This window comes from Salminus brasiliensis, chromosome 24 (assembly GCF_030463535.1).
Source record: "Salminus brasiliensis chromosome 24, fSalBra1.hap2, whole genome shotgun sequence".
Lineage (NCBI taxonomy): Eukaryota > Metazoa > Chordata > Actinopteri > Characiformes > Bryconidae > Salminus > Salminus brasiliensis.
In genome coordinates this window covers 28269380-28296940 of record NC_132901.1, presented here as the reverse complement: position 1 = coordinate 28296940, position 27561 = coordinate 28269380, and the positions used below count along the sequence as shown (strand labels likewise).

Here is a 27561-nt window from a genome sequence, read left to right as displayed (position 1 = left end):
ACAGACTTTACATTAGTAAATGAGCTGCAGCTGAAATGGATTAAATACTGTGTAAAATACTGTGCCCCCCCATCACATGACATCTCCAGACTGGGAGGAAGGGGTTTTACAGTAGAGCCCTGAGGCCTTGCTCGGATTTGAACTGATGCCCTCCTCACACTTGGTGATGAGCAGCAGTTAGACCGTAGGGCCGGTCTAAAGCTGTGAAGCTGTGAAGCTGTGAAGCTACACAAAATTTACCTTCCATAGAGCTTCACAGTTCTAGAGTGGAGCGACTGTCTAACTGCCTGCTTGTCAGGAGACTCAGGCGATTATAAGTTCAAATCCCATCAACACCACAACCCTCCAAGGTCAGGAGTCTGGAGTTCCCTCATGTGATAGGGGGCGCTCTGGGCCTATATATACACATACATAGACTAACCCAAACTAAATATAGCCAATTACTGACGTTTTTGAGGCTCAACTCAGTATGTATTGTTGACCAAACTGAGGTGCATCAGTATGAAATAAGTTTTAGGAAAACTTTAGACTGAACTAAGCGGAATAACCTCGGAAAATGCTCTGGAATCAGTTACTGCATCAGTCTAAGCTGGACTGGACTACATTTTTTAATGCGCTTTACATGGTTTACTCACTTTCCAAATCTCTCCAATGCACACATGAGCTACAGGAGTGGTCGGATCTACTTTATTAGGGTTATTTTCAATATTAGGAAATGTTATACAATTAAAGTCATAGCAGTTTAGCCCCGTTAGACTTGATCACATGTTTCTGTATGTTTGGACGTCCACAGATTCGCATAGCAATTTCCATTATTTCCCTGAATTGCACACATCACAAGCCTAAAAGCCAAAAGCACCATCACTTCTACAGTCAGATGGCAAGAATGTGGCTATCTGCAATGGAGGCAAAGGTGGCACATAATCGAAGAATTTAGCTACACCGCAAACGGGGTTTTCCTCAGAGATTATATTTGCTGTGACTTTTGATCGCTTGTGCTTTGATGTGATAGTGCATGACTACTAATTTTGTGGAAATATTTCCCTCAGGCTTAGCTGGCAAACTGCTATTTGGAAGATAATGAACTGGCACTGGCGTCATCTTTGATTTGGTACCAACATAGCCAAGAGTGTGTGAATAAAGTCCAAAAATAGGAATGGCGAGATAACAACAAATCATGAGTACAGCAGGATAACATTAGGCCTGTAATTAGGTGGTGTCGTTTCTAAGGTTCTTTGATTATAGGAGGGAACAGAAAGACGAAAACAGAGTCTATTCAGGGCCTAAAAGCACGTCCACTCCAACACTGAGCGGAGTTATGGAATGATCCTGTATTTTAAAGCCTTTTAGATGTTTCTTCACTTTAAGCAGCTAATCCATCAGAGCCAGCAGTGTGCAAACGCCTGGCACACTGCTGCAAGCTCCAGTACCTGGAAGTCAGATTTCCACAGAGCAACAGGGAGAGGCAGGGCTGAGAGGGTCTTCTGTGTGGAATGTGTCCTGTCCTCCAGACCCTGATATGCTGTATCGTGAGGAATTGTTGCAGAGTCATCTTTCAGTCTTTTTTTTTTTAGTTCAGCGTGTGTCCAGTTGTCCCGATATCCAGTGAATGTCCATTTTAATTCTATTGGAATGGAGAAAAGAAGGAGAAAAATAGGGAATTACTAAATTAAATAATGGTTGAATCCATATTACTGATAATAGCTGATATCTACAGGTAAAGAGGTCTGCTAGAGAAGAAACTAACGTTTGTGCTTGAGATGATGTTCACACGGAGGTGGACGGCGAGGAGTTCTGAACAAATGCAGAAGAACAATCATGTGAAAAAACAAGGACAAAAGTATTGGGACACTTGATCATTAATTGCTTCTTCTGAAATCAAGGGTTTTAAAAGAGTTTCTCCTGTCTCCACTGTCCAGAGAAGAAGACTTTCTACTAGATTTAGGAGACAAATTACTGTGAGGATTTAACTGATTGCATTCAGCAAAAGAGCGTTAATGATATAGGATGTTGAATGATGATCATCACCCCACCTCATCATAATCCCCAACTCATTCAAAACAAAAGTACTGGATAGAGCTCCACCACCATCATTCCAGTTCTTCCACTGCTCCACAGCTCCTCAATGCTGGGGGGCTTTATACCCCTCTAGCCCACACCTGGCATTATTAGGCAGCATGGTGCCAATAGGGTCATGATGTTGATCTGCTCCAGAGAGTCCTATTCTATTGGCAGTACTTCTCTACAGGGACTAGACAAGCTGTGTGTTTGTGTGCATTTGCACATCTGTGTCAGCAATGGGTGCAGCTTAAAGTAGCTGAATGCGTTCATTAGAAAGGGTGTCCACAAACTTTTGGACAGTGTGTATAGTGTATGTAATTTCAGTGTTCATGCTCAGTCATATTGCATTATGTTTTTATTAAGCAGGTGAATGACAGCATTGAGGATGTGTGTGTGTGTGTGTGTGTGTGATTTTTAGTTCCTACCTGTGTGTGGCCAGTTTGGCTAGTTTGTACTGAGCCTTTCTGTGGGTCTCTAGCAACGGCAGGAGAACCTCCCTCTTTCTGACTGCCCACTGAAGAGGAGTCTGAGCAGCTACTCTGAACTGAGAGAGGGTATAAAAAAAGATTTGCTCTCATTTTGCTGGAGGAAAAATTCCTGTGCCATATCCATACGAAGAGCCCTGATCCAAATTCCTAAATAACCACCAGACCAAATCAGCAGAGACACCCAGTGGACAACATGCACACTGCTCACCAGAGCTAAGGCAATATCATTTGTATGTATGTGTGTATATATATATATATATATATATATATATATATATATATATATATATATATATATATAAATAAATAAATAAATAAAAGGTGTGTGTGTACATAAATATAAATTCCATCCATCCATCCAGGCTCAGTGGTTACAGCTCCGGGCTACTGATGACAAGGTTGTGGGTTCGATACATTGTTGGGCCCTTGCACAAGGCCCTTCACCTTCTCTGCTCCCTGGGCGCTGGAGTTGGCTGCCCACCGCTAGTGTGTGAGTGTGTGTGTGTGTGTGTGTGTGTGTGTGTATGTGTTCACTACCACAGATGGGTAAAATGTGGAGGACACATTTCACTTCCACAGATGCTTGTACATTATCTATCTATCTATCTATCTTTACACACACACACACACACACACACACACACACACACACTTGGATGAATAGATTATATAAGCGTGTTTATTTTACCTCTGTCGTTAAGACTGAAGCTTGAGTCCAGCTCAGCCGTTGGAGTTCCTGATACATCCAGCAGCAGCTTGCTGGACACTCCCATACACAGAGATTCCTTCAGGCACAGTTCTGCAGACAAAGTATACAGATACGCTGATGAACCTCAGGTAAAGAACAAACAACCAACACGCAAAATAAACAACAGACAGATAGGCCAGACACGTCTGGTGTCTACAGTCTGGTGTTTAGAGGTTATTGATTCTTATTGAAGGGAAACCCATGATATTCAGACTGCATAAACTTGGTCCGTTGTGGGATTAGAACCTATGATTTTCAGATTACAAAACAAGGAGAACCCAGGTAGTCCTGTGATTTGCACCCACTATTTTTAGACTGCACGATGAGCACAATGTGATCAGCTCTGGGATTTGAACCTATGTTCTTTGGACTACTTCCAACTACCTGGTCAGTCTTGGGGTTTGAATCCACAAGCTTTGGACTGCATAACCAGAGGAAACCTGGGTCGGTTCTGGGATTTGAACCCATGCCAAAAGCTATTTATGACATAAGCTATTACTGACAGAACTCATTTCAGACTGCCTGTCCTGCAGTGTCCACCCCACAGCACTTAAAGTTTTTCAGAAGCTGACCTTCGAATGACACAGGACAAATAACTTTAGGGAGTTTTCTAGTCTTTTAACCCAAACATCCTGCTCTGGGGACTACTGCAGCGCCGCTGTGGTGAGCAGGCATGTTTATATACCATTGTAACACATAGAATCTCTCAAATATGGACATCGTTGAATGAATCCATCATTCAGAAGCAATTCAAAAAACCATAACTGGCACAGGACGGCGTCTCCCTCCTAAACACAGTGATCTGCCAGCTAATTCAGGGTGTCGCTCACATGGATACGGTTTGCTGCTCATTTGGCTGGCTCGTCATGTTGTGTGGGTGGCAGATCGTGTATTAAGGGAGGGAAGTCACAGGGGGCAGTTAGCTGTTTTGGAATTGTACTTGGCAGAAAGAGAGAAAAATCCAAGTCTCAGCAAAGAAACAACCAAATTTAAGGATCAAAATAACAGAAAATCTACATTCCTACACTTTATTATTTTTAATATAAGACAAAAACATTGTTTTAGAACATACAGTTTCTATATAAGTGATAACACTCACCCTAGCAGCAGCAACTGCTCATTAGTGGCCCTGCTTAGTGGCCCTACTACAGCACACTAGGGAAAGGGTCAGGGCTTTGACTACGCCATTCTGAAATTTAGGAACTGTGGTTTAATGTGGACTTCTGAATTCTCTGATACAGACCAGAATTCATCGTTCCCTCAATGGTAGCAGGACATCCAGGTCCTGATGCAGCAAAGCATCCCCAAACCATCATACCACCACCACCACCACCACCACCACCATGCTTTACAGATGGTATGAGGTTAGGTTTCTGACTAAAATAATGAAACCTATATTGACCAAAAAGCTCCAGTTTACATTTGTCTGTCTCAGGAAGAACATCTAGGTGTTTCTTTCTGAGAGCAGTGGTTTCCACCCCATGATTCATGAACACTGACCTCTGGCAACAGAGGCCTGCAGTTCTTTGTGAATCCTGGATGATGTTACACCATGAGACCAGAGATTCTGGAAGGCCGCCCACACCAGTCTTTCTCTATTTGGTCAGTATAGCTCTGGTTTTAAAGTGGAGCCATAGAGCCTCAGAAAATGCTTTCTAGGTAACCTAAGGTCTTCAAGAATCTCACACCTCTGAGTCCTGAAAAGGCCCAAAGTCAGATGTCAATTGGACAGGGCTGGCCCAAATCAAAACTTGTCATTGTCATTAACCGAAGCTCTCACACTGGCCCACTGATCTCTTTGAGGGGGCAAAAACCGTTTCGCCTGAAGATTACGTAACTGATACCTTCAAAACCAAAGACATAAAAGAAGAACCAGACTGTAGAACCTCAGCAGTTACAGTCTCCAATTAACAGCTACACCCCCACATGGACAGTTAATCTAATTAAATTAACTTCTACTGCTCTCGTAATTCTTAATTACACATTTTTAAACCGGGTCAAATGACACCAAAACATCCTTATTTAAGTTCTAGATAATTAAGAGGATCCATTCTTAATTAATTAACCAAAGATTTATGTGGATGGTGAATTAATTAACCTAATTTTAAGCTAAATTTCAATGAGCAGGACTGCAGTAAATACAAAGTTTGAGCTAACTCATTTAAAGATGTTACAATTCAAATGGGAATCGTTAAGGTTTTAATATCATGAGTTAAATAATTAACAAACACCTCACACACACTCACACACACACTCACACATATATATAAAATCCATGAAATCCCAGTGTTTGCTAGGATGAGGGTTTTGGTGTATAAGACCAACAACTGTATTTGTGGACACCCCTTCCAATGAATGCATTCTGCAACTTCACCCATTGCAGACACAGATGTGCAAATGCACACACATACTTAACTTGTCTAGTTCCTGTAGAGAAGTACTGCCAGGTGAGGACTAGAGGATTATAAAGCCCCCCAGCATTGAGGAGCTGTGCAGCAGTGGAAGAACTGTGTTCTCTAGAATTATGGTGGAGGAGCTCCATCCAAAGTTTATTAAATGTTTTGGGACAGTTACTCAATCAATAACTGAATAAGTGTCTCAATACTTTTGTCCAAAAGTATCACACACCCACCACTATGTACCTCACAGACGGTATTAGGTTCTTACTTTAAGGTTCTTACTAGGTTCTCGCCAGACACAACTGGGCCCACGTTGGCCAGAAAGCTCCACTTTAAAGCCGCCCATCCTGAACACATAAACCTCACCTGTGTTATGGATGGCATGTGTCCACAGGAGCTGGGCGATGTCGTGGGTCCAGGCTTCTCTCTCCTCTGAATTAGACGCCTGCATGGTGAGGCAGTCCTTGGTGCGAGACGTCTGTCTCACCCAAACCTCAAACCTCAGGCCCTCTTCTCCAACACTCTGGGTCAGACCCATCTCTCCTGTCTGTGGCAGAGACACAGTGTGTGTGTTTATACTGGTTTACTGTATTTCTGAGGACATTCTGACATTATAGCAGCAGCAGCTGGTCCCTATGGAAAGATGTGCAGTTCCAGGCAGCAGGTAGGCCGTTGCAAAGTGGTTACTATGGTATTTTAGGTGGTCTCCATGGTGTTGCTAGCTGGTTGCCATGGTATCTCAGATAATTGCTTTAGTGTTGTTTAGTGGTTGCTATGATACCCCAAGTGGTTGCTAGGTGGCCACTGTGGTGTTAATAGGTGATTATTATGGTTTTGCTAAGTGGTTGCTAGGTGCTTTCTGTGGTTTTGTTAAGTTGTTGCTAGGTTGTTGCAATAGTATCCAAGGTAATTGCTATGCTGATGCCAAATGTTTGCTAGGTGGCCCCTATGGTGTTAATAGGTTATTATCATTGCTTTGCTAAGTTGCTTGGTTGCTAGGAGCTTTCTATGGTGTTGTTAAGTGGTTGCAAATCCAGGTGGTTGCTTTGCTGTTGCCAGGTGGCAAATCCAGGTGTTGACAGGTGATTGTTATGGTTTGGGTAAGTGCTAGATACTTTCTATGGTGTTTGCTTTGCTAGCTATGGTCCCCAAGTGTTTGCTAGGGGGCCGCTATGATGTTGATAGATTATTATTGCTTTGCTAAGTGGTTGCTAGGTGCTTTCTATGGTGTTGTTAAGTAGTTGCAATCCCAGGTGGTTGCTAGGTGGCCACTAAGGTGTTTACAGGTGATTGTTATGGTTTTGCTAAGTGCTAGATACATTCTATGGTGCTTCTAAGTGGTTACTGGGTTGTTGCAATAGCATCCCAAGTGGTTGCTTGGTGTTTGCAATGTTATCCCAGGTGGTTGCCGTGGCGTTTCTATGTGGACAGTGACAGTTACAACATTTGTTTATTTTCATACCTAAAGGGGGTACAAATGAGCATTGACTCTGACCATGCAGGTCCAGTGCTTTACCATAGGCCATTAGAAAGCTCAGGCTATGAGAAGAATTACACCCCCTGACTAATTATAGAAAAAAGGCGGGAAAACCAAACAAAGGATGGCAAAGATGGCACGTCACAAACAAAGGAGCAGCTTTCCCAACCCTGAACTACAATCACTACACTACACCTCTCAGAGGAGAGGAGGCTGATCACTCTTTCAGCTTATACAGAGCTTAACTCAGAATCAGAGCCGGAGCGATCTTTCATTTTTTCTTTCAGCTCTGTTTATTCTCTTCAAGATCAAAGCTGGGTTTTGTTTTCTCTTTGTTTGTTTGTGTTTGTTTGTTTGTTGTTCCAGCTCTCCTTTATTTATTTTATTTTTAGGATTTGTTTATTTTGTTGTAACAACCACAGCCCACCACACTGGCCAACTCTCAGCAAAGGTATGGCAAAACTGAGCCGGCTCCCCTGCCTTAAATACAGCAGAGCAGCAGATGCACCAGGTTGGAGCTAATTAGCCCCTGGTGTTAAGAGTTTACCAGCTAATAGCACTTTGCTGCCGTCGCCCCCTGCTGGCAGTCAGCGGCACAGGCTGATCTCTTTCCATAACAAAAGAAACTGAAATAAAATCAAACAACATAAAAAGGGCCACAATTTCACAAGCAACCTGCGCTAACCTTAAACTACATTAACTGTCAACAAACGCAGTAGCCTTGAGCTAACATGCTAAGCAACTTAATTGGCTGTTCAGTGTGTGTACTGAATTAAGAGCCTTGTCTTGAAGAGTATGATGTGCTGTATTGTTGAATTCCTAATGTTACCCATTTATTTAGCCAATAAATAAATAAAGAAAACATAGTTTTAGGCCAAACAACAAAAAGTATTTTTAACTTTACGAAAACATTACCTAAATATTATGGTTTTAATAGTATTAAAATTACATATATTCTATTATCAGGGTCTGTTTTTCAATGTATGAGAGGTTTTTCTAGGTGGTTGCTAGGTCATTTCTATGGTGTTGCTAAGTGGTTGCAATTGTATCCCAAGTAGTTGCTATGTTGTTGCCAAGTAGTTGCTTTGGTGGCCGCTACAGTGTTAATAGGTGCTTTCTATAGTGTTGCTAGTGGTTACTAGATTTTACATATAGAAAAATAACAGCAGATTCACAGAGAATATACATTTTTTATTATTACATTTAAAATGTATTTATATTTACTTTTATATTTATTACATTTATATTTATTTTAAGTTTTTTAATGAATGGTAACAGTCAGGAGATGTGTGAATGTGTGGTGTGTTAGTGTGTACCTTTACACAGTGTTTAAAGCTGTAGACGCTGCGTCCGGGACTAGGAGTTTTGTGCTTGGTGAAAATGATGTAATGCTGGTACAGGAACACACTCCTCATTCCGGTCTTCTTCCTCCGACCCCCTGTGCACACACACACACACAGCTCGCCCTGGCGTACCAACTCCCCACGTTCTGCCACAGGTACCTGAGACACACACACACACACACACACACACACAGTACATGAACACACAGGTATCATATGCCTTTATGAACATCTTTAGACAAAGAACCCATAACCCATAAGAAATGACACTTGCTTTGCTGTCATATGACCACCAGGGGGCAGCAGCTGTCATGCATTCATCCATCACTCCACTCTCACAGATCTCAAACCCTATCATCATCATTATCCACTCTCACTGTGTGTTTGCCTTCTCACCGGGCAGCCCGTGATGAGGTCGCTGGCCCGCAAGTCCTCTCCATGGCGCTGGGCGTGTCTCAGGATGGAGAGGGCGGAGTCAGGGGCGGGGTTTAGACCTCCCAGTTCCTCAAGGATCTCGCAGTAGTGCTGCAGCCTCTGAGTGGGCGCCAACAGACACTGAGGAAAGGACACGGTGGAGAGGGCAGGAGAGCAAGACAGCTTCACCTGGAGAGAGAGAGAGAGACAGAGAGAGAGAGAGAGAGACAGAGAGACAGAGAGAGAGAGAGAGAGAGAGAGAGACAGAGACAGAGAGAGAGAGAGAGAGAGAGAGAGATCACTGTTAAGAATCCCTCACACACTACATGTCCAAATGTTTGTGGACACCTTTTCTAATGAATGCATTCAGCGATTTGAAGTTGCACCCGTTGCTGACACAGATGTGAAAATGCACACTCACAGCTTGTCTAGTCCCTGTAGAGAAGAAGTACTGCCAATAGAATAGGACTCTCTGGAGAAGATCATCATCATGACCCTATTGGCACCATGCTGCCTAATGCCAAGCGTGGGCTAGAGGGGTATAAAGCCCCCCAGCATTGAGGAGCTGTGGAGCAGTGGAAGAACTGTGTTCTCTGGAATGATGGATAATGGTGGTGCTCCATCCAGTTCTTTTGTTTCGGATGAGTTTCTGCCTAACTCTACATTCTGACCTCACTTGTTGCTGCATGCAATCAAATCCTCACAGCAATGCTGCTCCAATCTAGTAGAAAGTCTTCTTCTCTGGACAGTAAAGACAGTTACTCCAACAAAAGCAGGATCAGCTCTTTTTTAAACCCTTGATTTTAGAAGTTACTATGGATGAGCAGGTGTCCCAATACTTTTGTCAGTTTAGTGTATGTGAGTATGAATGGGAAGCAAACAAGAATTCAAATGTTTTGAGACATAAACCCTCAGAACTTTTATATTCACCATGATGTTTAATGTGTGCCGTTAATATTTAGACAGCATGTACCTGAAGCCATCTTCAATGATGCTATTAATTCACTCTCCACCATAAGTATCTTTTTAAGTACAGTTAGAGAGTCTTCGCCGTTTCTCATTTACTTTAGAAACAGACTCTGGATAAAACAAGGGACACTCCACTTTGCATCACTATGTGGGCAGCAGTTGTATTAACCACCTAGTGGGCACAGCCGGTACTGACACAGCAGTAGCATCCAAACACAGCCAAGAATCCCCAGCGACCGTCCACTTCATTACACCAATTACGGGACACACGCTGGCAGTTTAACTCCTTTAATAATTAAGCAGGGCTGTGTATTCCGAGAGAGTCGAGGATAACCTGGGTTAAGCAGCTCACCTTGAAGAAGTCAACAGCTTGGCTGACGAGTAAGGAGTCCGGCTCAGGCTTCATGCGGATGTAGTGCGAGTACTGCAGGAACTGATCCCTCTAATAATAACAAACAGCAGTGAAATCAGGACAGACGTGTTAATGCACTGCTGTAAAGTCACCTGTTCAACAATCCACCCGAACCTCCTGGATTACCCACAGGGTCGAGTTCTGGAGGACCTCTGCAACTACTCTCCCTGCTCTCGCACCCGGGGCTCCTCAGTAAGGGCTCGTTTATTGGTTCATTAGTTGTATCAGGTGAGCTGAGAGCAGAGGAAACGCTGAACTGTGCAGGTCGGTGCTACCAGAGCCTCTCTATGAGGAGCCTGGATTCCTCCTGTTTCTGCTGTTATAGCATAAACTGTTGAAAACACTAGAGGGCGCTCCTGAGTGCTACGTCCTTATTGAATGGAGGATGTCTCTAGCCTTTCGGGCAGGACTTGTAGGGCATGGAGATGCTAGCACTGTGGCTATCGAATGCTGATTGTCATGCTGTCAATCTGGCTAATGAGTACTGATTGGCTGACATTTTGACTACTGAGTGCTGATTGGCTGGCATTCTGGCTATCGCTTTTGGCTACTCATTGCTGATTGGCTGACTTTCTGGTTACTGAGTGATGATAGGTCGGCATTCTGTCTGCCAATTCATGATTTTTTGATATTTTGGTTACTGAGTGCTGATTGGTTGGCTTTCTGGCTACTGAGTGCTGAGTGGTTGGCATTCTGTCTGCCTATTTGTAATTGGCTGTCATTTTGGCTACTGACTGCTCATTGGCTGGCTTTCTGCCTACTGAGTGCCAATTGGCTGACATTTTGACTACTGAGTGCTGATTGGTTGGCTTTCTGGCTACTGAGTGCCAATTGGGTGACATTTTGGCTGCAGAGTGTTGATTGGCGACTGATTTTGGCTACTGATTACTGATTGTTTGGTTGTCTGGATAGTGATTGCTGATTGGCTGACACTTTGGCTTCTGAGCGCTGATTGGCTGACATTTTGGCTACTGATTTGTTGTTTTTCTGGCTACTGATTGCCAATTGGCTGACATTTTGGCTGCCTGTTTGTGATTTGCTGATTGGTTGACTTTCTGGCTTCTGAGTGCCGATTAGCTGTGAGTGCTGAGTGGTTGGCATTCTGTCTGCTTATTTGTGATTGGCTGACATTTTGGTTGCAGAGTGTCATTCCAACTACTGACAAATTGAAGACATCAAACCGCAACTCACGCATTTGCTGAAGCAGTCAGTCTGTTGCAGCGTCTGAGAAAGAGCGCCCTCCATGGCGGGGAGGAGTACTTGCGAGTGGAAGGCTGCAAGGCTGCCCCAGTTGGCGAAGAGCAGGTCGGCCTTCCCTCTCAGAGAGGGCGGAGCATCCATGCTGTCCAGCAGGGGGAGGTAGTTCTCTTCTACAGCCTTCAGAAGAGCTACATACTGCCTCTCAGAACTCACCAGCCGGCACCACTGCAGGTACAGCTTACTGAAAGGGTGGAAACACACGTGATGTTGAGGAGTGTGTTAGAGGACAGTTTGAGGAGAAGAGCATATTTATATTATTGTAAATGTAGCCGAGCAGCCATAGTGTTAAATCACCAGATGTAGTCCAATGTTACGTAAACTTTCTGACACTGCGTGATCTACAGTACTGTTTACTTTTTATAATCAATTTAGCTAAATCCCAGAAATCTGATATATGGCCATATATATGCATATATCATAAAGAACTGGGTATTTATTTAAAAATATATGCACATATTTATTTTATACATATATGTATGTATATGTAAGTAATGTATTACTTACATATACATTCATACATTCATAATATATATTTTGAATTATAGGTAAATACATACATATAGCATGTATATACTGTACACTATATATCCTTCTAATGAATGCATCCAGATACTTTACGTTGCACCCATTGCTGACATACAGCTTATCTAGTCCCTGCATAGAAGTACTGCCGATAGAATAGGACTCTCTGGAGCAGATCAACACAAATCTATTGGCACCATGCTGCCTAATAATGCCAGGCGTGGGCTAGAGGGGTATAAAGCCCCCCAGCATTGAGCTGCGGAGCAGTGGAAGAACTGTGTTCTCTTAATCATGGTGGAGCTCCATCCATGGACAGTAGAGACAGTTACTCCAACAAAAGCAGGATAAACCCTTTTAATACCTTAGATTTCAGAAGTAACAATGAATGAGCAGGTGTCCCAATACTTTTGTCCAAATAAAAATAGAAATCTGTATATGCCATATATACACTGTACAAATTAAGAATTGGTCCTTTAACTTATACACACCTGAAAACCCATCCTTAAAACACTACACACACACACACACACACACTCACACACACCTACCTCTGAGCAGTGGTACCAGGCTTCTCTCCACCCATCTCTCGCTCCGTCCGTCCAAGAAGCACATGCTGCCTAGTCAGTCCAGTATGGTCAGCTACCTCCTTACTGCTGACCTCCACTCCACGAATCAGCACCCCTCCTCCTCCTACTCCTCCGCCACCACCTCCTCCTCCCCCTCCTCCTCCTCCTCCGGTATCCTTCCACCCCGGCACGGCCGCTGCTATCCCTGCAGTGAGGATGGGGTCAGCTACAGCCTTCCTGCCCAGCCAGGACAGGGGCGAGGCACGGCTTCCCGTGCTCAGTGGAGTCTCCGCAGGCCGGGTCACAGTGGCGGCTGCGCGCCGCGGTGCCAGAAGGGCCTGCAGGTCGAAGCTCGGGTGGCGCTTTCTGGGAGGTTTGGGAGGCAGAGGAGCTTCTGTGGGCTGAGAGGAAGAGAGATAGAGAGAAAAATACTTTACTCCAGGTCATTCTGGAGCATTTCTATTGGTGAAAACAGGAAAAAAAACAGGAAAAGCTGGCCTTGTTTATGCTCTGTTTCCAGGGCGGAGTTAACCTTTGTCAAATGTTTGTGGACACTCCTCCTAACGAACGCACTCAGCTACTTTAAGTTGCACCCATTGCTGACACACGTGCACTCAGAGCTTGTCTAGTCCCTGTAGAGAAGTACTGCCAATAGAATAGGACTCACTGGAGCAGATCAACATCATGAACATGCTATTGGCACCATGCTGCCTAATGCCAGGCGTGGGCTAGAGGGGTATAAAGCCCCCCAGCATTGAGCTGTGGAGCATCTGAAATGATGGTGGTGGAGCTCCATCCAGTACTTTTATTTGGGATGAGTTGGGAAGTTGGGGATGATGAGGTGGAGTGATGATCAATCATCTACCATCCTGATCTCATTAACACTCTTGTTGCTGAATGCAATCAAATCCTCACATCAATGCTCCTCCTCCAAAATCTACTAGAAAGCCTTCTTCCTTGCACAGTAGAGACAGTTACTCCAAGAAAAGCAGGATACACCCCTTTTAACCCTTTGATTTCAGAGGAAACAGTGAATGAGCAGGTGTCCCAATACTTTTGTCAATATGCTGTAGGAACAGGGAGCCAACACATCTTGGCTGATCTGCAATATTTGAGGCAAAGGAGGAAAGTCTACAGACTCACGCTCTTCTTGTTTGGGTTGAGAAGGTTCTGTAGGAATTTCCCTCCCCCCGCCGTCCCCCCGGCTCCCTCCTTCTTCTTCTCCTCTCCGATCTTCAGCGTGGAGCAGTTCTGAGGCCGGAACAGCGAGGCCAGTGACCCCCAGGACTGCAGCCCGCCCTCCCCTCCGCTCCACTCTCCCTCCACCTCCCCCTCCAGCTCCCACATGCTGGTGGTACCAGACACGGGGGTCCGCGGAGACCTGGCCGCGCTCGAGCCGGGCTCCTGGCCCTGGGCAGCGGTGGGTGGGCTGCGCTCGGCCTGCAGTACCCGGGTCTTGAAGTGGGCAAGCGTCCGCTGGTAGCGGTCTAGGGTCTGTGCCCACAGTTCCAGCAGAGCCCCGCCCCCTAGTTCCAGCGCCAGAGCCCGCGCGTCCTGGAAGCGGGATGGCGGGATGGGGGGGAGCGAGGAGAGGGGAGAGGATGGGGAGGAGAGGGGTGAGGAGGAGGAGACCACGTCGCACCACTGGGATGCCTGCAGAGAGAGGAGACAGTGAATTAAAGGTAGGCTGCGTTTAATGAGGATTTACACTGTTTATTCAGGGACATTTTTAATTAATTACATTTTAATTAATTGAATCTGCACATCTTAACAAGGTAGACTGTGTAGTTATATAAATAAATAACTGTTCATATTTTCAAATAAAGGGAAAAGGCTATCCACATAAGATAGAAAAGGCTTTCAATGAGAGTGAAAATACCTACTGATTTTCTCTAGTGTAATAAATTATCATATCATAAACGTCTTGCTATAAGAGAAGCATATGGTATTGTATCAGATTGGCTATTACACAAATACAGCAACAGGGTGATCTGCAGTAACACCACGTTCAAGAGTTTACTGTGATGTGAACAGCAGTTGCAGTTACACTGTCCAATGAAATTCTTCCTTTGCAGTTTCTCCATTTACCAACATTATCTTATGAATATTAATATAAAAAGAGATAAACAGAATAAGTATAATAAACAAAAATATACACACTAAAGTAACGATAAGTAAGAAAAACACTAAGTAAAGAAAGCTGAACGTACAGAAAGTACAACAGTAGGTCAGTAAGAGGAGTATGGTCTATATGAACCCCTGTAATATTAGAAAAAGCCCACAAAATAAAAAGGTAAAGGTGCAGGTATCTGTACAGCGCAATGTGTCCTCCATCTGTGGTAGTGAACACACACACACACACACACACACACACAAGTAAACTAGGGGCATTGAGCACACACACACCCAGAGTGGTGGGCAGCCAACTCCAGCGCACTGGCTAAAGGGCCTTGCCCAAAGGCCCAACAGTGGCAGCTTGCCAAGCCCGGGTATCAAACCCACAACCACTGCCACAAATAGAGGGACGAAGCCAAAACACATGGATCAGTGTAGCAGGTGCTTGTTTACAATGGTCACAGGTGGGGTTAACATCGGGGCGATTTCGGCAAGCTCATAGTAATGTATACAAATGTTTACCACCCTGTTATTTTCCCTCAGAATCTGGTCCTTACTGTGAGCCAAAGCCACCTGCTATTAACAGGGCGACAGTCTGGGTAGATACTGGGCAGTGTGTTCTTCTACTAACAGGCGAGTGTTTAATAAGTGTGGTGCTGTTTCCTGTGTAGTACCTCAGTCAGAGTGGACAGTAGCCTCTGTGTGTTGTCCAGTTGTGTCCAGCAGTCAGACAGACAGTGAGACATGTCTCTGACTTTCTCTCTGATTGGTGGGAGTCGATTAAGGACCACCCCCAGCCCTGGCCAGTCCAGTTCAGACCAACTCTCCACCTCTCCCATTACCACTAGAGTCTCACTGTGAAGTTCCTATCAACACACACACACACACACACACACACACACACACATATATATATATATAAATAGACCCAAAATACCATCATTTCTGCAACTTCACAGTAATTTACTGGATCATATAAGCACGCACTCACCATGGAGGACTCTCTGAAGCTTTTGAACTTCTGCTGTTTGAGTGACAGGCGGCTGAGAGAGAGAGGAGGATCCTTATAGTCCTCCAGCTGCTCCTGCACACGCTCTATCTCAGTCTCACACTGAACCGAAAAGAGAGAGAGGCTGATGCAGTATGACTGATTAACAGGGTTGCAGTAAGTGACACAAGTAGACATGAGGCAAGATGAGCCCACGGGCAGCTTATGCTGACTCAGTCATTATGTGTTTGATGTATACACTGGAATTAAGCATATATAACATAGAGGGTATTCTGTGAAGGCCTAAGGAGTCTGGAAATAAAAAAATATATACCCTATTTGTCGTTATTTTATAGAATCATTATACATTTTAAATGATTTTTGGTACCTAGCCAATACACATGACCATCAAGTCGGATACCGTAGCTGATTTACTTCTATTTCATCAACCAGTCAGACTGCTGTATGTACGTGTACTTGTTATGTCTATGATATGGATATATTATGCTTCTACGTCTTTTATAGTTTGTATTATTTTATTTTGATATTCATTCCTGTGTAATTGATTTTATTTACTTTTTACTTATTTATTATTCCTGTTCATGTATCCTTCTCTATTTATAACCTTCTCTATCCACTATTTTCTTTTCTCTTCTGAATTGAATTGCAGTTTCATTGTTAATACTGTAGTTTTATTGTTAATACTGTTAATACTGGCAACAGATAACACCACTACCTGCCAGTGAGCTACCACACCATGTGGGAGACTGGGGTTTGATTCCCGGTCTGGGTGACTGTGCTGCGCTACACCAATAAGAGTTCTTGGGCAAGACTCCTAACACTCAATTGGCCCTCCTCTGTAATATGAGTAACCTTGTAAGTCGCTCTGGATAAGAGCATCAGCTAAATGCCGTAAATGTAAATATAAATATAAATATAAATGTAAATGTACCGTGAGAAATTATGATGTGAAAATCCTATAAATAAATTGATTAAAAAAAGTAGGTCTTAAAAAAAGCCTAGCGTACAAAAAAGCCTAGCGTACAAGGGGTTAAGTAGCTGGACTAAAGGTCTGGACTAGTGTCAGATTAATCACTAATGTAATTAGAAAGTTAAGTAAAACCATCATGTACTGATTTACACTGGATCTACATATTAGGCCTTGTGTTGATCTTTGCTGCTCCTGAAGAGCTTTAGGTCCAACCCTAATCAACACCCCCACCTCATCCATCTACACACTGTGTTCAGAAGCTCTCATCTAGATGAAGGAGGTGTGTTAGGTTTGGGTTCAAGATGAAACCTGCAGGATGGTAGATCTCCAGGAGAGCCCACCCTCTGGAAGTCCTTGTTACATAACTGACAGTGCATACCAGCAGTAGCCCAACCGGGTTTCAGTCAGCTCTGTGCCTGGACTCTTCACCTACCATAACAATATGTCTTCATATTTATGGCCAAACTAAAAGGCCTAGCTCCAGCTGTCATGGTTCAACACCGAGATACAGTGCAGCTACATTTGCCCCATCCTGATCACCTTGTCCAGTTTGCCCACTAGAGTTGCCAGTCTCCCAAGCGCTTCCAGATCGTGACCCCTCTGGTTAGAGACGCGCACCAGTCGATGGAGCGCATCGTCAACGCTGTCGTAGAGGTTGGAGGTTGCAGCCAAAGCGGCCCTAGAAACAGGACGCATCCAAGATATTATAAAAACGACCCTGAACTTTACATAATGACCACAATTTACATAATCACTTCAGAATTTCAAGGGGAAATTTCCAAAACCCAGAAGCTGAGCTGAGCACAGACCACTTACTCCTTCTGGGACGTATGATTCACCACAGAATTAGGTGGAAAATTGTCTCTGATGAGTCCAAAAGTGTTTCTCTTTTATTTAGTTGGTTTCTATGGCTACCTGCAGTCTGGTGACCTCTGAGCCAATCCGGATGTTCCATTAGCCAGTCCAGCCAGCCAAGCCCCGCCTCTTCTTTGGAGCTCTGTCAGACGCTCATCAGCCAGAACATCCGACATCAGCTGCTTGTGTTTGTCAACGCTCAGCGGTACAGCCTGGGGGGCGGAGACAGAACAGAGAGCTCTCATTGGCCAGGAGGAGAAAGCAATGCCACATATTAAACACAGTGGGTTTTCTAAACCCAGATTTCAGGATGCTTAAATGACGACTGTTTAAATATGGATTATATCATTTAAAAATTCACACAATTTTAATATAAACCAAGCAAATACATTATACATTTTTTAAAGTTTCTGTAATGTATCTTAGCTGTGAAATGTAACAGTTAAAAGGGTCAAAAAATCTATTTTAGAGAAACTAAAAAACTGGAATGAATTTATTCTGGATTAAGAAGCAGGATCTTCGCTCATGGGGCCATTAACGTAATCAATATTATATCCAGGTTTTAAACCTGCACCATAAAGAATAACTGAATGATTTTATATCATATAAAAATGTACAATTATTGATATGTATTAGATCTATGTATTGTTTTATATATTTTAGATCATATCATTTATTATATTATTATTATATTATATATCTACACTGCTGTAGATTTAACCTTTAGAACTATAGGCATATTTTTAAGTTTTTAATCTTAAGACACTATCATTCAAAGGTTTGGAGTCTTGGAGGACTTGACATATCAATTTTGTGAGTTTTTTTCTACATTGTAAATTAAACACAATAAATTATTTACTAAAAGGAAGTTTTAGATGTTTAACATTTAGTATTTTGAGAAGAAAGTTATATTATATAAGATATATATTTTTATAAATGTGTTTATTGAATTTTCCCAATTTAGTTCCCACTCGTTCAAAGCTCCCTATAGCACTAACGATGGTACCAGCGCACTTAGAGGAAAGTTCTGTTAGCCTCACCAGTTCACAGACGCCTGTGCTGGCTAACACTGCTTAAAAGTGATGAGGGGAGTGCGCGCCACCTACCCACCTGGAGAGAGCACGGCCAATTGTGCTCTCTCAGACTCTGGCCACTGATGGCAAAGTGGCATGACTCAGGATTTGAACTTGCAACCCCCTGGTCATAGTGCTAGTGCATTAGACTGTAGAGCCCCTTTCATTCATTTTTTGTCCAGATCTGTTGTAGAATCATCTACAGCTTTCTTCATAATTTTGGACACATCAAACATTTCTGAATATTTATTTGCAGATCTGTGAAATATTAAAACAGACTCTAAAACACACTCTAGAGCAGCAATTTCAATATTCTATATACCACTATGGATGATTTGGTCACTATTATAACACTAGTTTTGTAAGCTCTGTAGTGAGGAACTGTAGTGAAGCGCAGACCTACAGTGATCAGTAAACCTGACAGGAACCTCCCAGCCGTTTATCACCCACGTACCTTTATACAGTCAGGCAGCGGCTCGGAGTCCATAGACTGCAGTGCCTCTCCCAGCAGAGAGAGGGCGCTCTGGCAGCGTTCAGTCAGTTGCTCCAGACTCTGTGTGGAGAGGAGATCAGAGGAGATGAAGAACAGTTTACGACGTGCTGTTCAGGGGTGGGGTTGGACGGGTGCAGTTCTATTTAGGGTTACAGGCGGTGTTTTGCTGATGCAGCAGAATGCAGTTTCTAAATGCAGTCTCTCGTTGGGGCGAGTCTTCAGACCAACGTGCTGAGCTACACAAGGAGAGTCAGAGATGGACCTCGCTCCGGTCCAAGCCGTCCAAGTGGAGAGAAAAGCACTGTATCTTCCATCAGAACCACTGACTGATTAGCAGTTATAGACTGTAGTGCGCAGCCTTGGTAGACTGAGGAACGGCCTTCTTATTCAAAGTGGAAAACAGGGGACGCTGAGAACGCTCTGCAGGGTGGAGGTTTTTAAAAATGCTCTCCAGCGGCGAGTGGTTTTTGAGAATGCACTCCAGGGTGGAGTTTTTTTTCTTATCAATGCTCTCCAGGGTGGAGGTTTTTGAGAACACTCTCAAATATGAAGGTCTTTAAGAACACTCTCCAGGGTGGAGTTTTTTTGAGAACGCTTTCCAATGTGGAGGTATTTAAGACCGAGTTTTTTTACTCAATTCTCTCCAATGTGGAGCGTTTTGAGAAAATTTGCCAATGTGAAGCTTTTCGAGAACGCCCTCCAGGATGGAGATTTTTGAGAACGCTCTCCAGGGTGGAGGTTTTTGAGAACGCTCTTCAGGTTGGAGTTTGTTTAGAACGCTCTCCAGGGTGGAGGTTTTTGAGAACGCTCTTCAGGTTGGAGTTTGTTTAGAATGCTCTCCAGGGTGGAGGTTTTTGAGAACGCTCTTCAGGTTGGAGTTTGTTTAGAATGCTCTCCAGGGTGGAGGTTTTTGAGAACGCTCTCCAGGGTGAAGTTTGTTTAGAATGCTCTCCAGGATGGAGGTTTTTTAAACATGCCCTCCAAGTTTTGTTTTTTGAGAACACTCTCATATGTGTAGCATTTTCAGAATGCTCTCCAGAGTGAAGGATTTAAGAATGCTCTCCAGGGTGGAGGTTTTTTAGAATGCTCTCCAATTTGAAGGTTTTTGAGAATGCTCTCCAGGGTTGACTGGTTTTTGAGAATAATCTTCAGGATGGAGGTTTTTAAGAATGCTCTCCAAGGTGGAGGTTTTTAAAAAACGCTTTTCAGGGTGGAGGTTTTTAAAAATGCTTTTTAGGGTAGAGATTAAAAAAATGCTCTACATGGTGGACGTTTTGGAGAATGCTCTCCATGGTGGAGATTTTAGAGAGAACTCTGTAGGGTGGAGGTTTGTTGTGCAAGCTCAGACAGTGCTGCTGAAGTCACTGAACTGTAGTCCATTAATAATAAATATGAAAAACTCTCACCAGCCTGAAGGTCAGCCAATCAGCATGCGAGTGCTCAAAGTCTCCATCCAGCTCTTTGGTCAGCTGCTGCCTGTCCACATACTGCTGAAGGACTCCAGTACCTCTCACTGAATGGACCTGACAGAGAGAGAGTAGTATAATAACCCAAAAGCAGATCTGGCTCTGGTGTGCCAGATGAGGGACAGCTCAAGAACCCCACTGGGACCCCTGGCTTATGTAGTGTTATTTACCTCTATCCCATCCAGACTGGGCAGGACTGACTCCTGCTCCTCTTTTGTGAGAATGAGAACAGAGCCAAGAGCTGCTGGTACCTGAGCCTGTAACACACACACACACACACACACATATATATATATATATAAAAATAAACATTAGGAACTGGCTTATGAACAATAAGCTTTTAAACAAAAGTGCAAAAGTTTTAGCACCCCTGTTTAAATTAAACTTGTTGATATTCCGAAAGTAAATAAGCGAACAAACTCTTTACAGGAAACCCATTTCACAAATTTCCTTTTTAACGACTTTTGGGTGACTACTGTTGTTCAAAGATGCTCAACTGAGGTGAAAAGACTGACTGGTTAATGTCTGCTCAGTCGTCTCTATTATATTACAGGTTCCAGATCGCCGTTCAGCAGACACTTGTTCTAGAGCTGCCGTAGTGAAGGTGTACTAAGAATAGTCTTCTCACACACTGAGCACCTCCTAATGGCATAACAGTGGTGCCCCACGGGTCATTGATGCCAGAGGGGAACGACAACTCCGGCAGGTGGTACACTGTGGAGCAGCTAACCTCTATAATCAACACTTCCACCACCCTCATACAGTTCATACCATGATGTCTCACTAGTGTCATCCAAGCCAAGGGTGGTTATTCCCACTCTTATATAGGGCTGTCGTCATATTCTGCTATGACTGTATATATATATATATATATATATATATATATATGGGGCTAAGGTCAGGATATAGATATATATTTCCCGCTTAGGGCCCCCAAAGGTCTAGAAGTAAGAAGGATCTTACTTATTATATGTACTTAGAATATCTCAAATACATGTAATTGGATCTGAGGTGGCTAACTATACATTACATAAGGTTTCCTAATTATCTGGTGTTGTCCGTCGCACCCCCGCATGCACACACACCGTCTCACCTTCAATAACTTCAAGGCAGAGAAGCAGAGTTCGGGTGGAGGAGCTTGTCTGCTGTCCACCAGCACAGTCAGGCCTTTCTCTCTGGCCGCAGGTCTACAGTTCACAAACAACATTCAGAAATAACACACATTATGAAAGCCTGAGGCAGAGGTCATGGCACGATGCCCAGTGGTGGACAAATTGAAGTCATCTCTCCGAAACTGTCCTTAAATGGACCGCTGCTTTAAAATGCTGCATGAGAATACATACAGCACAGGAATGCACAGTACTGTACCTGATTACTGTGACTGTATTAATAAGGAAATACCTCAGCCAGAAGCAGCTAGCAGTGAGAGGAACATGGAGACCAGTAGGCATGATCAATGTTCATAATTCCAGCCTTCATTCTTCTTCTGCATGCGTACTTACATGATTGAATTTCTTTAAAATCATCCAAATTCCACATTATTTACCTGGTTATGGTGTAATAACAGGATAACAGCTGCACAACGTCATTGACATGGTGTCCCTCCTTAGGGACGTGTGCTTCTGTAATAACCAAGCCTCGTCCAAGTCTGTCCACAGTACCTACACAGAGGGATATGGAGACAATGTTTTAGTATCAAAGACAGAACTGAAGACTAGATACTTGATCGATAGGGCTGTTCCCTTTAATCAGTGATTAAGCATATGCTACTTATACACCCTTTTAAAATGTATTTATTTTAAATGTATATATTTTATGTTATGTATTATAATTTTATGCAGAAAAGTAGACTTAATTTCTTTTTTGCAGCTGAATAAAAAATTATGAAATAATAAAGTGATATAAACAATAAATCAGAAATCATAACAACAATAATAATAATAATAATAACAAAACATTAAAATACATTTTAAATTAAAATGTTAAAATCACATTGTATTTATTTCCAGTATTTTATATTCACAAAACAATAATTATAATTATTTTCAATATAATTTTATATTCATATTTCTGTCATCTGTACCTATTTTTGTTTTTATAAAATCATGTTGGGACAAACGGGACTCCAAAATAACCAGGGCTTCTTAAAATCAGCTCGGCTGATTGGCTAGCACCACAGGTTTACCTGTCAGTATGAACGTTCCTGATTGGAGGAGATCTACGTCTAACTCCCTAAGCAGAGGTGGAGTTTCGGATGACTCCTTTGATTGGACTGCAGGTCCTGATGAGGTTTCTTCTTCAGGAGAGTGGTCAGGTAAAAATGTGCCTGATTGGGTCTTGACATCTTTGAAGCTCTCAGGTTGATCTTCCAGTTTTTCAGCTGAGAAATAAATGAAAAGTTGTTTTATCAGATGTTTTATACTCATAAAGGATTAGTTATTTTGTTTTAGTTCTGACAAACCTCCACTTGTATCAGCAGACTTAGGTTCTGCTTCGTTGCCATTGGTTAAAACACAGTCTTTATCCTGCTTACTGGCCTCCTCTGGATGGGTGTCCTCAGAGTGGGAAGACTTAGCTGTTGAATCTGAGGTGGAGGTCACTGGGCTCACTTTGTTCTGGACCTTTGAGGGACTGGAGTCTGCCTTGCTTTTATGGTTGACACGACCACCAGATTTGCCCTTTCCTTTTCCTTTACCCTTCCTCTTCCGCCTATAAACCAAAAAACGTGAAATCGTCAGCTCATGTTCTGATGAGGTTTAGGTTAGATGTAGGGTGAAGAAATAGTCGACTGAATGTCAGGTGAGCATCTAGGAGGCATCTAAAATGGACCATTTAAGTAAAGTGAAACCAATTTAGTTATTTTAATGTTACAAACTTATTTACTTTTATCATGGTCTATGATGATATCCTCACAGGTTGGCTAATGGCATGGGTTTTGACCCTACTGGTTATCAGTAGATCCTGTATGAGCTATGGAGTCAGATCTTGGTCATTCAGAAGTTACAATGCTTCTACTTGACTTCCATTTTTGCCTACTCTACCCACCTCTGCAGATGTTATACCTGGGTGCTCGAAATCCAGCTGCTTTAACTTCCCTTCCTCTGGGACACACGCGTTCCTCTGTCTTCCCAGCATGCTTTTCACCAACGTCGTTGTTAGTACCTGGTTGAGAAGGATTTTTACTTGTCTTCTTGTGTCCATTACAACGTCCTGTTTGGTCTTTGGAGTTACCTGAATCTTTGGTTCTGCTCTGAGCACTGTAGTTGGAGTCTGACTCCCTGTTATGAGAGGAATCTGTAAGTGGCTTTAGCTTTGTTTCTGATCCACTGATGGTTTCCTCCAATGAAGCTGCTGTGTCAGTCTGTTGGGTCCCTGATGTATCTGCATCTTCAGATGCACTGGCAAACTCTGCTGGACATTTAGCTCTACTGTCTAAAGTGCCAGCCAACGACTTATCGCCCTCGAAAACAGAGTCCGAGTGATGTCCCTGATCTGGATCGGGATGGTCCTCTCCTGGATGACCTGCTAAGGGAAAGTCTACTTCATTGCAATCCTCAACTCCGGAGCTCCGGCTACTGACAGAGACCCGTCCCTTGTGACTCTCCTCCCAGGGCAATGTGCTACCAGCTCCCTCCCTCTCCTTTCCCACACCAGGTCTTCTCTCCTTGACTGGACCCTTCAAATAAAGTCCCCTGCTTTCCAGACCTACTGGATCAGTACCGCCATCATCTGAGTCCTGAAGGCACGGAGGGCATGGCCTCCTCTCTCGAGCCAAATTGATAACTCGAGGCGGAGGTCTGGAATTGACCCAATCCCTGCGAGCACCCCCACTTTCCTTGCCACTGTTGTTGCTGTCCCTCCTGCCCAGGCTTCCAGTCCTTCCTCCAGTGTCGCTCCTGCCATACCCCCAGGCCTTCCCCTTCCGCAACCGAATGGCCTTGCTCCTCCTGCACAGTGGCAGTGTCTTAGTCTTGCAGATCCCATGCATCTCCAGGTAGCGTTGCTTGGGATCAGCACCACCGTCTGGACCTCCTCGAGGCTCCAGGAGTTCCACGTAATCCCCGGAGCCGTCCCCAGCCAGATGATCCTGCCTCAGACGCCCTAAAGCAGACTCGATCTCGGCCTCGTTCCCGTCCGGAGGCAAGTCGTCCTCTTCATCCCAGGACCAGGAGTCGGCCTCACCAGAGGAAGAGCCCCAGCCCAACCCCAGCCCCCCCTTGGCCGGGGAGAGGTAGTCAGGGGCGGCAGAGCCTGCAGAGGGATGCTCCAGGCTTGACAGAGGGTCAGTTGGGTTGTGAAGTAATTTCGGGTACACCACCTCGTCCCAAGGGATTCGCACCACGCCGTCGCAGGTGCTGACCAGACAGGTGTCAAGACAGCCACCTCCTGAAAAGAGGCAAGAAAGAACAGATTGGAGATGAGAAGATAAAAGAAGAGAGAGGAAGCTAGAGAATTGAAGTCATTTGGGAAAAGATGTACGTCAACTGCTTGTTTTCCACAAAATTGTTTATAAGCCTGGGAAGTCTACCCTGTTTACTCATTTCCCTCCTTCTCTCTTGCGCCACTCTTGTTTAGTTCTGGTGCTCTTATCTCCTGCATGCCCAGCATAGCATTTCCGCGGATTCTTTTCATCTTTATCTGTTCCCCTGGGCATGTTTGCGGTGTTTACTCATTTCCTCACCTTCCCTTTTGCAGCCCCGCTCCTTGTTGATGCAGTGCAGCCACTCAGCAGTGAACACTAGGGGGTGCTGCGACTCAGGCACCAGGACCTCTTGAATGTTGCGGCCACCTGAGGCCAGGCACTTGAGGGCCAGGCGGGGACAACGGGTGGAGAACGGCACCACTTGTAGGTAGAAGTCAGTACTGCGCAAAAGCCTCCAGTCGAGAGTAGAGAGCTGAACCACCACCTTCTCCTCCAAACACAGCGGCCAACCAGAGTGCAGGAACAGACAGCCCAGATACTGGGACTGAAAGAAAGGAAGCGAGAGAGAATAGCTTTTACCTAGCTTTTAACTAGTTTGGTCTTAAATACGTTTAAAATTATTTGTTTAAAAACATTTTGAAAAGTGGTAAAGAAGCACAGAGTCCAGAACCGGACCCCTGCCATCAGGCTGGAGAATAGTCCTTAGCTGGCTACTGAATTGCTAATGAGGCCTGTACTCACACAGCATACCTAGATCTGCTGGACTAACATTCGAACCCTATGACACTTAATTCTATTCTGTGTCTGGTAAATTATCTGGCCAGGGCCATTACTATCATATACTGGAGATGTCTGTATTATACTGTGTATATCTAGAGTGTAAGTATAGTGCAGAGTGTGTGAAAATGCATTTACTCCATGCACTTTGTATTATAGTGTAATTGAATGCTGTATAATGTGTTTGATAATGTTTATTTTTGTATATTATATAGTCTGAAGGATAGGGTATATAGTGTGCATATCTGTATATTGTGTATTCTGAAAGAAAACGTAGGTAGTAGGTAGTGTGTATAATGTATGTGTGTATTGTTTAGCATATTGTATAGTTAGAGGGATAGTGTATATAGTGAATCTGTTAACTATACAGTGTATGTAGAGTGCATATTCTTATATTGTATAGTCTGAAGGATAGTATATATAGTGTGTATCTCCTTATATTGTACAGTCTGAAGGATAGTGTATATAGTGTGTATATCCTTATATTGTATAGTCTGAAGGATAGTGTATATAGTGTGTATATTTGCATATTGTATAGTTAGAGGGATAGCGTATATAGTGAATCTGTTAACTATACAGTGTATGTAGAGTGTATCTCCTTATATTGTATAGTCTGAAGGATAGTGTATATAGTGTGTATATCCTTATATTGTATAGTCTGAAGGATAGTGTATATAGTGTGTATATTTGCATATTGTATAGTTGGAAGGTTATTGTATATAGTGTGTATATCCTTATATTGTATAGTCCGAAGGATATTAAATATAGTGTGTATATTTGCATATTGTATAGTTAGAGGGATAGTGTATATAGTGTGTATATTTGCATATTGTATAGTTAGAGGGATAGTGTATATAGTGTGTATATTTGCATATTGTATAGTTGGAGGGATAGTGTATATAGTGAATCTGTTAACTATATAGTGTATATAGTGTGCATATCCTTTTACAGACTCAATGATAGTGTTAAGTCTGAAGAATGGTGTATATAGTGTATACATCTGTATATAGTGTAGTTTGAAGAATAGTGCATGTAGTCTGTTTGCTAATATATCTGTATATTGTACTGTTGGAACGATATTGTAAATAGTGTAAATATTAATGTGTACATCTGCATACTGTTTAGTCTAAATGATCGTATATATAGTGTATATGTCATGTGAATATTTTTCTATAGCGTAGTCTCAAGGATGGTGTATATAGTGTATAGATGCACCACACTGCCTCCCACAGCATACAACCCCTTAATCAACCCCATTTAACTCATACCTTAACAATGCAAACATCCGTATACCCAGTAAACACTTCCACACACTCGAACGAGTACCTGCTGTACTTCTCTCCACTTTTCTTCATTTTAGAATTTAATAAACTTGCTTAGACCAACTACAGGGCCAGTCTCCCCAAAGAAACTAGATTAGAACCTCTCTCAGGGGCAAAACAACAGATTATTGGGACCATTAGTAACTCCGAACACTACTATAGGTAATAAAGGGTACGACTTCAGTAGCTTTAGTTATATATATATATATATATATATATATATATATATATATATATATATATATATATATATATATATATATATATGTACCTTTAAAACTCATTAAAGACCATTTTTGGACCTCCTATCATACCCTTAACTGTACAATACCCTCTTTTCTGACCGTGGACATATTTACATAATGAAAGTAATAGAAGCTTTTATCCAACTTACTGCAG

General features: G+C 43.1%; 1 protein-coding gene across 1 annotated transcript in view; it reads right to left on the bottom strand.

The window, feature by feature from the left end:
- Nucleotides 1–671: 671 nt before the first annotated feature.
- Nucleotides 672–27561, bottom strand: part of arhgef40 (Rho guanine nucleotide exchange factor (GEF) 40) — a 41837-nt gene continuing 14947 nt past the window's right edge. Inside the window, exons 4-27 of the mRNA XM_072669610.1 lie at nucleotides 25322–25607; nucleotides 23703–25026; nucleotides 23102–23349; nucleotides 22826–23020; nucleotides 22187–22301; nucleotides 21734–21827; nucleotides 20811–20897; nucleotides 20581–20697; nucleotides 19136–19234; nucleotides 17669–17820; nucleotides 17294–17432; nucleotides 15766–15885; nucleotides 15449–15640; nucleotides 13803–14312; nucleotides 12642–13060; nucleotides 11503–11752; nucleotides 10252–10341; nucleotides 8913–9119; nucleotides 8490–8675; nucleotides 6063–6243; nucleotides 3238–3348; nucleotides 2487–2605; nucleotides 1748–1794; nucleotides 672–1624 (exon numbers count right to left, since the gene is read on the bottom strand). Of these exons, the coding sequence (XP_072525711.1) occupies nucleotides 1768–1794; nucleotides 2487–2605; nucleotides 3238–3348; nucleotides 6063–6243; nucleotides 8490–8675; nucleotides 8913–9119; nucleotides 10252–10341; nucleotides 11503–11752; nucleotides 12642–13060; nucleotides 13803–14312; nucleotides 15449–15640; nucleotides 15766–15885; nucleotides 17294–17432; nucleotides 17669–17820; nucleotides 19136–19234; nucleotides 20581–20697; nucleotides 20811–20897; nucleotides 21734–21827; nucleotides 22187–22301; nucleotides 22826–23020; nucleotides 23102–23349; nucleotides 23703–25026; nucleotides 25322–25607 (5268 nt within the window). The 3' untranslated portion in view covers nucleotides 672–1624; nucleotides 1748–1767. The remainder of the gene's footprint in view (nucleotides 1625–1747; nucleotides 1795–2486; nucleotides 2606–3237; nucleotides 3349–6062; nucleotides 6244–8489; nucleotides 8676–8912; nucleotides 9120–10251; nucleotides 10342–11502; nucleotides 11753–12641; nucleotides 13061–13802; nucleotides 14313–15448; nucleotides 15641–15765; nucleotides 15886–17293; nucleotides 17433–17668; nucleotides 17821–19135; nucleotides 19235–20580; nucleotides 20698–20810; nucleotides 20898–21733; nucleotides 21828–22186; nucleotides 22302–22825; nucleotides 23021–23101; nucleotides 23350–23702; nucleotides 25027–25321; nucleotides 25608–27561) is intronic.